This window comes from Crocuta crocuta, unplaced genomic scaffold (genome assembly GCF_008692635.1).
Source record: "Crocuta crocuta isolate KB4526 unplaced genomic scaffold, BGI_CrCroc_1.0 scaffold58, whole genome shotgun sequence".
Classification (NCBI taxonomy): Eukaryota; Metazoa; Chordata; class Mammalia; order Carnivora; family Hyaenidae; genus Crocuta; species Crocuta crocuta.
In genome coordinates, this window is record NW_027532417.1 from 1,841,358 (window position 1) to 1,852,557 (window position 11,200).

At 35.6% G+C, this 11,200-nt stretch overlaps 1 protein-coding gene across 1 annotated transcript in view; it reads left to right on the forward strand.

Moving 5' to 3' along the window:
• LHX8 (LIM homeobox 8) overlaps nt 1–10,319 on the forward strand; it is a 22,867-nt gene extending 12,548 nt beyond the window's left edge. The window contains exons 6-8 of the mRNA XM_077778982.1: nt 6–77; nt 6,224–6,407; nt 10,243–10,319. Of these exons, the coding sequence (XP_077635108.1) occupies nt 6–77; nt 6,224–6,407; nt 10,243–10,319 (333 nt within the window). The remainder of the gene's footprint in view (nt 1–5; nt 78–6,223; nt 6,408–10,242) is intronic.
• The last annotated feature ends 881 nt before the right edge of the window (nt 10,320–11,200 follow it).

The following is an 11,200-nucleotide window of genomic DNA, read 5'->3' on the forward strand; positions in this document are numbered from 1 at the left end:
CTCAGGAAAGCAACCCAGATGCACAGACTCTCCAGAAACTGGCAGAAAGGACAGGCTTGAGCAGACGTGTGATACAGGTGATTATTTTAAAGGTTAATCAAGATATCCTAAAAGTTCTATGCTAGGTCTTTATAAGTGTGCATTAGTTTTTTTTGTGTGTGAAGAAATGTCAAAAAATATTTGCTTTCTATTTTAGGTCTCTTTACACTCTACATCAACTTTTTAAATCTGTTAAATGGCTTGCTAGGGCTAGGCTACCAATTATTAATAACTTTGTGCACAAGTTACTTCATTCAGTGTTCACAGCACCCTCAGATCCCCAAGCTATAAAAAGCAGTTATGGTTCCAACCTAGATCTTGTTCTGAAGCCAGTCATTTTTTCCCCAGCTTTTCTGTGATTGTATATGTGAGTATGTGTGTGTGTCCAGGGGTGGAGTTGATGGCCTTTATTAAAGGTCCAGGGAGAGATGGTGGTGTGAATAAAACCAGAGAAGGATGAATTAGAGCAAATTCATTGAAACATATGATTTATATTTGCACATTGTGAGAGATGAAATTGTTGGAACTGCACTAGAAGGGGCCTGCGAGTATAGAGTTCTCTCCTGAGCATCAGGAGAAAGCCATGATATGTGATTTCAGGAAGAAAGGCCTAGTGGCAATACATAGGAAGAATTAGGGTTGGAAGAGGCTAGAGATAATATAGGTTAGTTGGGATATCCAGCAAAGTAGTATTTTTTTGAAGAGAGACTTAAATAAGATAGTGACCTAGAATTCATTGAGAAACATTTTATTGCCTGCACAGATGGAAGAAAGACAAGAAAAGGACCTGGACACTCTAATGGGACACTAGCTCTGCTAGTCATGGAGTGATGGTGGCAGTTGGGCATATAAACAGGTATTTTAAAAGATGAGTAGGACTCAAGCAAATAGATCCAATGCCATGAAATTGGGTAAAACCCTTTAGCACTAGATCATAAACAGTAAAAAGAGAATTTTGGACTTTAGGGAGAGAGCAGGGTAAGAGATACTATTTGAAAAGGATGTAGTAACAGCTAGGATCAAGGAATGAGTCTGGTATGGAGGCATCATGGAAGCCAGAGGAGTGTGTTCAAGGTGGAGGTGATCAGCTGTGTCAAGACCTTATAGAGAAATTGGGGAAATGGAAAATAATTTTAAATAGCATTAAAGGTTCAAAAAGTTTAAGGAATTAAAAAAAAAGTTTAAGGAATTAATGCAAGTAACCATAACCAGCAAGATGAAATTCAGTTGCTGGGAGCTTGAGGAGGTAAAGTCCAACATTATCCATGTGTTTCATTTCCTCAATTGAGTGGTTGATAAATAGGTGCTCATTCTTCAGTTTATTCTTCTTAAGGCTGAGCTGTTTCATAATTAATAAATCATCTGTATAGAGAAGCTGATGGGGAAAGACCTGATGATACTGCGGCTCCTCTAAAGACTTAGATTCCCAGTGGGTTGGGCTGACTGAACTGTAATGAGGTTCTCCAAGGAAGTGAGTCACACAACCTCAAAGCTTTTCAGATATCCAGGGTATTGTGTTTATTTCAGAGTGCCAGATTTCAAAAAGGGGTCTAATAAGGAACCAATCTAAACAAACTGCTTCCTTTAGAGGCAAGCTAACAAGGTCATTACAGAACTAGAAATCATGTGCTAATATTAACGGTAACAAGAATACTTATCTGGAGATGAGATGGTAAGGGAAGGAATAGTATTAAAAAACTAAGTAACTTTAGTGTATGTGGAAGGCTGTCTGCAGACAAGCAAAATCAGGCCTTTATAAGGGAATATAGGAAAAGTGAATTTTACTCATAAAGAACTTTTTCAGGATGAAAGTCTGCAAAATTAAAATAGGCTGCCTTTGGAGATCATGACTTTCCTGTGCCTGAAAATGAAGCTTTCTTTGTTGAGGTAGTACAGACTCAATGGGCTGAGTGTTCTTCTAATGTGAGAATCTATACAGTCAATGACGATGGTTGCTCCAGCTAAGTCAATTCATGACTATTATGTTGTAGATTATTTTGAAGCTGGAAGCAAAGGAAAATGAAAGATTTTCTGAGCAGCTTTCTTATTATTCAATAAATAAGGATCCCAGACAGTGTCCTATGATTTCCAAGTATTTAGGTCACCAGTATTATGTGCAAGTTATCTTGGATCCAAGTACTAGAACTTGGAGAATATATTGTTGGGTGGTGGCTTCTAATATGTAAGGATTGAATTTAAATATTTTTGATAGGATGTCAAAAGAAGGAGTACTAGCATGCAAATATATAAATTATTTGTATGTATGCATACAGTCCTTCATGGTAATTTTGAAGAGTCAATTTCTGTGACCTCAGGTAGTAATGATAGCCTCTATGTCCAGTCTGCTTCCTAGCATTGGGCATATTTTAGAAAAATTAAAGTTTTGATTACTAGGCCTTGATTCTTTTTTTTTTTTAATGTTTTATTTATTTATAGGAGAGAAAGAGAGAGAGACAGCGCGAGCAGGGGAGGGTCAGAGAGAGAGGGAGTCACAGACTCTGAAACAGGCTCCAGGCTCTGAGCTGGCAGTCAGCACAGAGCCCGACACGGGGCTCGAACCCACAAACCGTGAGATCATGACCTAAGCGAAAGTCGGACGCTTAACCGACTAAGCCACCCAGGCGCCCCTACTGGGCCTTGATTCTAATGTGCATTGCAAACTAGGTTACCTAACAATTAGGTAAAACAATGGTCTGATACACAGAGACCATCTCACCTTCACTAGCTAAAGTCTGCTTAGCAAGATATTAGTAACAGAGCAGATCTTTGTTGTACTGAAATGTACTAAAATCACAAAATAAATATAGATGATTTTACTTTTAACACTGCATACAGTTTCAATCACTGTTCACATACCCTTTCTAATAGGTGAATCATGAATTGTGCATCTTACAGAAACAGGATAAGGCATTGCTATTTCTTCCAATCAGTGTCTTGGGAGTACATATTAGTACATTTAGGGCCTTTCACTGATTAATTAATAGTACAAAAATCAGCTTCCAGAAAGTTTATACAAGTTTATTCTGCCAGGAGCTATGTATGCAAATTCCCTTTCACCAATTTACACAAATCCTGAATACTGTCATTCTTTTACATTCTTTCCAATTCTGGTAGAAAAATCTCATTGTTTTTATTTATGTTTCTTTTATTATCAATAACTTTAACATGTTTGCTTATTTTGTAATTTTAGAAATTGTATGCAAACATGTTAAAGTTATTGATAATAAAAGAAACATAAATAAAAGTCCACTTTTCTACTGGATGATTACTTTTCTATCTTACTGATTTTTATTCTGTTTATCATATTAAACTTCCACAGTTTCTTTTTCATTTATTTTCTCCCCATAGAACTTTTATATTTATAGGTATTCAAATCTCTTAATATTTTTTCTTATAGCTTTGCCCCTTTTTATACTTCTTCACCTAGAGAGTTTATCAATATCAACTTTTGTTTTCTCTTAAACATTTATAGTTCCAGTTACTTCCGTCTAAATCTTTAATTTATCAGGAATTAACTTTTGGTTACTAGTGAGGTAGGGAGTTTACCATTTTTTTCCTCTTAAATGATTAGCCAGGTTTCTCTAAATCAGTATTATCCCATGGTTTCTCGATAATTTAAAATTCCATTTTTTTCATACACCTGATTCTTCTATTTGGCAATTTGGGCTTTCTTGGAGATCCATCTTATGGATTAGTCTTTTCTTTCATAGGATATCTACATAGCCTGCTCTTGGCTTTGTTTACAGTTTGGAACTCAAAAAATTTTAAAGTATGTTGCTCAGAAGAAATTTTAACTCTTTTTAGAGGTTTGCAAAGTAGAAGGAAGAAATTTTGAATCGGCAAGGAAGGTCAAAAGTACTTGTAGTTAAATTCTGAAGCTGGGGAGCCCTCATGTCAGAAGTTATTTTCTGATGTCTGGAATTGTCAACTATATTTTCCTGTGCAAGTTACAGGATGTTTTGTGTTTACAAACCTCTCTGTTTGATTACCTATTGATGATCTTTCCAAAGAGCTATTTGAATCCATATTAAGGTGGTTTTTCTGCTGTTTATGTCATACCCTTTTCATATTATTTCCAAAGTTTGGATTTTTTTAAAACTACTGAGTAAGTTCCATCCAGTATGTAATTTATTGGAGACCTAAGATACTTTGGAAGAACTCTAGAAACCATAGTACCATGTGTATTAGGTTATATGTAGTCCACTGCAGTAAATGTCTTCTGGGTACTGTTGGGGAAAAGACTAGTGACAGTCATTTTCTCTTACAAATTAGAAAAAATTGTGAGTATATCTTCTTGACTGGGTAGATGACAGTAGTGACACTTATTATTAAGGAGCCTTTGGAGGGTACTGTGACTGAAGACTTTGGGTCTCTCTGTAAGTAGCTAAGAGTCTAATACTCCAGAAAATGGGGGAAAAGGCTGTGACTTCCACTCCTTTTTCTTGATATATGCCTATGTCTTTTCCCTGAAACCTTCCTTAGGTGCTACCTTTCACCATCTGGCCAGGGATGCATACCCCATTATTTTTTTTTTTTATTAAAAAACACTTTTTAACATTTATTCATTTTTGAGAGATGGGGGGGGGGGCAGAGAGAGGGAGACGCAGAATCTGAAGCAGGCTCCAGGCTCTGAGCTGTCAGCACGGAGCCCACGCAGGGCTGGAACCCATGAACCACGAGGTATTGAGCTGAGCTGAAGTCGGACGCTTAACCAACTGAGCCATCCAGCTTCCCCTACCCCACGGCATTATTAATTTTTATTACTTTAGTTTTAACCCATTGAGTTTACACTTTGCCAGCCCTCAATTTTGAGTACCAAGGGCAGGACATGTCTTTGAAATCAGGTCAGTTTTTTTATATAAATCTTTTTGCACATCCCTTCTGTTTGACATTATTCAGCCCCAATTCCCTTGTGCCATCAGCTAACTACCTACCGGCCCAGGGCAGAAGCTTATGCCCCTGATCTCTCCCTGGTCCTCCCTCCTGATACTAAAATGTTCTTATCCTAATTTCCTAAAAGTTTTTATTCCTCCACTTCTTTTTCTCCTCATGACGGAAGTGTTTGAAGTGACAGCAAATAAGTGCTATAATATTTTAACATTTTAGTAGAGTAACACTCCATAGTAGAGTTATATCTAATGACAGAGAGTTCAAACACAGGTAGATTAATTACTGGGAAGCGTTCTGGGCAGCCTAGCTTCCCTCACCCAGACCTGGAAGCAAAACTGTGCTTGCCCTGAATTTGCTTCCTTTATTTCTATGATAGAGTAGACCACAGGATGATTAACTTTTTACATTTTGTGAACTATTTTTATCAGTGGATATGTTTGTATTTTACTTTGCTTAAATATTACTCATTTTTTCTTGTTATAAGCCTGACCTTAACATACTTCTTAGGGAATAGTCTATTCACTAAGAAAACTTGAACTCAGCAGGTAAAATGTGATTGGAATAACTGAATCAAGAGATTTGTAGAAAGCTTTAAGTTCTCAGTAGGGATTTTAGTCATTTGAAAAAGGATTTTGAAATAAGTCCAGCAGGTGTCTAAGAATACATTTAGTAGGATTTTTTTTTTTTTTTAGTTCTGATTAAAAGGGCTTGTTTGTTTGTTTGTTTTGTCCCAAATGCCAGCAGTGAAAGACAAGTAGACTTTTCTGGAATTCTCAAAACTTCCTCCCTCCCTTTTTATTTTCAAAGATGCCCGTGTAGTATAGAATCGACCTCTAAATAAATCACCAGATAGTTATTATTTGAGCAAAGAAAATGATCATTGATATTTGTGCAAATGTTTCTCTTCAGTCTATAGAACTGTTTTAAAAAACTTAGACTTTTTTTAAATGTTTATTTATTTTGAGAGAGCACATGCTCATGCACTCGAGCTGGGTAAGGACAGAGAGAGAGGGAGACAGAGAATCCTAAGCAGGCTCAATATCACCATGAGATCATGACCTGAGCTGAAATCAAGAGCCGGCCCCCCAACCAACTGAATCACCCAGGTGCCCAAAAAGCTTATTTCAATTTATATTGTGCTTATATGGTAGAGAAATTGAGGATACATTTCTTTTTCTTTCTTAGTCTTAATGGTGAGCAGTTTGACAGAGGATGCATTTCTTTTTAAGCTTAGCTGATAACGTACTCAGAAACTGAGATGTGACGTACCTACGTTGCTTTTCTCCTCCCTCAGGTGTGGTTTCAGAATTGTAGAGCACGCCACAAGAAACACGTCAGTCCTAATCACTCTTCCTCGGCCCCAGTCACAGCAGTCCCACCCTCCAGGCTGTCTCCACCCATGTTAGAAGAAATGGCTTATTCTGCCTATGTGCCCCAAGATGGGACGATGCTAACTGCTCTGCATAGTTACATGGATGGTAGGTATCCCAGCCTTTAACAGCTGTTTCCCAAGCAACCAATAAGTGATCATTTCTAGTATTAGATTGTTGATAGGACCCATATTTTGAAATATTACCTCAGTAGTAGATGAAAAATATTGTGGGGAAGTGCAAGTAGGGAGCAGAACCATCCAAACATTCTTATTTCTGTTAACAGTTTAAGGGACAAGTTTAACACCCACTTTACAGCTAAAACACAAATATTAATAATGCCTATTAGTGCTTGATTTTTTACTTAGGACATTTTTAAAACTTTGTTTTGCTTTTCACCTGGTATTTAAATAATTTATTTTCTTACAGTCAGAGAAAGTATTCACACTCAGAGTTTTAGATTGAAATTTACCGAGTTTTGTTAAAGAAACTTTTATATTGAAGCAAAACATACATATAGAAAAGTGTACATGTAACAAGTATCCAGCTTGATGAATTATTGTTACAGTGAACACATCCACATAAATACTGACCAGATGAAGTAGTAGGACATAATTAACACCCCAGAAACCTCTCTTATGTGCCCTTCCAATCATTATCCTCCTCTTTCAGAGTAGCATTGCTTTGACTTCCAAAATCATGTTTTAGTTTTGCTTCTTCTTGAGCTTTATATAAACTACACCATATGGAATGTATTCTTGTGCATCTCATTTCTTCCAACAACATTGTTCGTGAGATTCACCTGTATTGTTGCAAGGATTAGTGATTTGTTTTATTGTTCCATAGAATTCCACCGTAGGTGTATACTGCAGTTTAACCATTTTATGGATGATAAACATTTGTGTTTGAGCGGGTTTAGGCTTTTATGAATATGCTGCTATGGACTTTATTGTACATGCCTTTTGGTGCACATTAATTCACACTTCTGTTTGGAATGCACCTGGGAGTGGAACTTAGGGTCACAGGCTACACATACATTCAACTTCAGCAGATTGTGCCAGTTTCTAATAGTGCTTGAACCAGTTTACACTCGGAACAGCACTAGGTGAGACTTCAAGGTGCTCCATATCCTTGCCAACACTTGTTATGGTGTGATTTCTTAATTTTAGCCAATTTGATGGTTGTGTAGTGCCTATCTCCTTATTTTAATTTGCTTTTCCTTCATGACTAGTGACATTGAACATGTTTTCACTGGATGTTTGTATATCCTTTTTTTGTGAAGAGCTTATTTATGTCTTTTGCCTGTTTGTCTGTTGGTTTGTCTGTTTTGGTTTTTTTCCTTGATTTATCTTAGTTCTTACTATATTCTGCATATAAGTTTTTTTTATGATTATATGTATTGCAGATATCTCCTTCTTTTCAGTGGCTTGCCTTTTTCTATTCTCTTAAGGGTACGTTTTGTTGAGCACAAGTTCCTAATTTTAATATAGTTCATTTCATTAGGTTTTTTTTCATTCATGGACGGTGGTTTTTTTGGTGACCTGTTCAAGTAACTGTTTCTCCTCAAAGATAATGAATATGTTCCTCTTATGTTATCTTCTAGAAATTTTTCTTCCATTTGACATTTAGATTTACAGCCCATCTGGAATTGAATTTTGTATGTGGTATGAGATAGGAAGCAAAGCTCTTGTTATATTGATTAAAATGCCAATGTCTCAGCTCTTTTATAGTGCTACATTTCTCATAAATCAACTGCTCATATAATGTAGGTGTCAATTTCTGTGCACTCTATTTTATTGGTCTATTTATTTTCATAATAATACCTAATTGTTTTAATTACGCAAGGCCCTCAATTCTTTATATCCACTAGAAAAGTCTGTGTACTTCCTTGTTATTCAAGTTTATATTGCCTATTCTTGACCCTTTGCATTTCCATAAATGTTACCAGCTTGTCTATTTCCATCACAAAACTCATAAACAATTGAAATTTTGATATAATCTATTAGATCAATTTGTAAGAAACTGTCATCTTAATATCACCTTCCATACTATGAACTTTGTCTTCCTATTTATTTAGACCATCTTCAAGTATCTTTTTATATTCCAGAGTTTTTGGTTTAGCAATATTGCACATCTAAAGTTCATTCATAAGTATTTGTTTTGATGCAGTTGTTAATGGTGTTTCCTCTGTATGTGTAAATCTAGATTGGCAGCTTTTTTTCCCCCAGCACTTTAAAGATAACATTGGCTTCCGGTTTGCATTGTTTCTGTTGTTTAAAATATGGATAGTTAATCTGATGCTACTTATTGTTGAAGTCAGCTGTTGATCTACTTCTTGCTCTTTTGAAAGTGAATGTCATTTTACTATAGCTTTTCTCTATGTGTTTGTTTTTCAGTTTTATTATAATGTGCCTAGATATACTTCTTGAATATGTAGTTTGATGTATTCCATTATGGAAAAGTCTGTTTTTGTCTCTTTAAATATTGTTTCTGCCCCTTATGAAAATATCTTATATTTTCCACCCTTTTGACCTCCCATGCATTAATCAAGGTATTTTCTTCTGACTTCTTTCCAGTTCACTAATTCTCTAATACGTGGTACAATTCACCTACTGAGTTCTTAATTTCAGTTATTGTATCTTCAGTTTTAGAATTTCATTCTTTTATAGTTTCCACTTCTATGCTAGAATCCTCTATTTTTGCCACTTTATTCTTTAACAAAATTATTGTTATATTAATTATAGTTATACTAAATTTGTGTCTGATAACTGCAATATCTGGATCTCTTTGTTTCAGTCAAGTCATGTCTTCTTATTTGCCTTTTTATTTTTTATTGCACTTCAGATGTTGTGTATGAAAAATTAGAAATAATTTGAGACTTCGGATGATCTATTCCACCAGAGAGGATTTGGTTTCACCTCTGGCAGAAAGTTAGGCTAGGGTAAGATCAACTTAATCCAGTGAGGCATCACTCCTTACAAAGGCTGGTATGCTTCTGAGTCACTATTTGTATTGAGTCTTTTGGAATCCTGGACAGAGCCTGTGTTTTGTTGTGTTTTGTTTCTGTTGTTTAAATGAGGGCTTCTCTTCAGTGGTCCCTAATCTTTCGTGTTTTGTTCCCCAACACCCAGCCAAAGTCTAACTCCTGAAAGTCTGCTCAAATTCTCAGCCTCTCAGACATTCCTTTCTTTTAAAATTGTCACTAAACTTGGAGGCGGTAGAGGGTAGTAGACTCAGTTCATTTCCCTTCTCTTCTGGGACTTGCTTTGCAAGTTCTCACTATCTCGGTATCTTTCAGATGCCTTCCAACAGATTTTTTAAAATTTAGTCCAGCTTTCCTAGTAGTTCTCAGAGGGAGGTTTGGTTTGAAGCATCATAGCCCTTGCTGAGAATGGAAACGTCATTTTAAGTTTGGGTTAAATAAAAAATCAGAGCCTGTACCATGGTTACTATTATACTAGTATTAAAATTGTGTGTGTTCACATGAATGACTATAGTGTTGCCTGAGTCAAATGTGCTTTGATGTATGTTTAGGGAAGAGGTGGTTAAGCATTCATAAGTGAGAAATTGGTGTGCAGAGGGGTCATCCTACAGACACCTTTATATTAGAAGCTAGCAGCATCTCTGCAGACAAAGCTGATGTTTTCTAGTTGCAGGGTAAAGTGCAGTGAATGGGGTATGGATGGAGGACATTAAAGCGTCAAAAGCTTGTGGCCCCAAAAGAGGCTTTGGGGGTAATCTATTCCTGGATTCTCATTTAATACTATATTCATTGTGCTGAACAAGTTAATGTTTCTGCTGAGGTTAGTGGAAAGAGCATAGCTTGGTGCCCTCAGCTATAAAGAGTAACGAAAGCTCATTGCCTTGGATTGTTTTTGTTTGTTTTTAAATCAGTTTTATTCACCCTACAAAACTGATCCACAAATTTCTTTCTATTTTATAGCTCATTCACCAACAACTCTTGGACTCCAGCCCTTGTTACCCCATTCAATGACACAACTGCCAATAAGTCATACCTAATTCCTTTTTTCAGGGATAGTAATGATTAAGGATATAATCTTGTCATTTATTATGTATAAAATACCATTGAAAAGATATTAATGTTAATTTTTTATTTAACACTCAAAGCATTTTCAACATCACTTTGCTGCCCAGGTATGTATCTATAGTTGGCCTGCAAGACACTTTTATCGATTCTTCATTTTTTGTAAAATTTATGTTTACAAGAAGAAAACAAATCAACTTTTTTTTGTATTGTCTGGAAATAGTTCACTCTAGTGTGTATCTGTTAATTTATTTGTCATCAAAAGAGCACTTTGCCTAAAAAACAAAAGGACTGACAAGTGTGCAACATGTTTACAATCCTTTGTGAAATTGTAGTTTATCATTAGTTTGTATCTGTAAGTTATTGTTATAAATATTACCTGTATTTTTTGTTATATACAACTTTATACTTTGAAGCTTGTATCTGTGAATTTGCAACTGAAATTTATTTTGCCATTGTTTTCTGAATGAACTGAATAAAGCTTCTGTTGTAGCATGCCATGCAAACACATTATTGTGTTTGTGGTTGATGAATTATGGCTGTAAATAACACTATAGTTTAATAAGACCACCACTCCAAGTTTATTAAACATTTTCCATTCTTGTGAAAGTTTCAACCAATTTGTCCTTTTTTGTGTGTGTTTTCAACATTAAATCAATGTTAGTCTCTTTCAAATATAACAACTCTTAATTTTAAAAAGTCATTTTGTTTTGAGCTGTGTTTTGAGTACCTTTTAATAGGAAACTTATTTGTAGATGATTGTACTTACTCAACAAAAGAACACGTGAAAATATCTAATTTGGCAAATTACCCCTTTTAAACTAGCTAATAAAATTAATGTGAAAGAAAAGGCAGA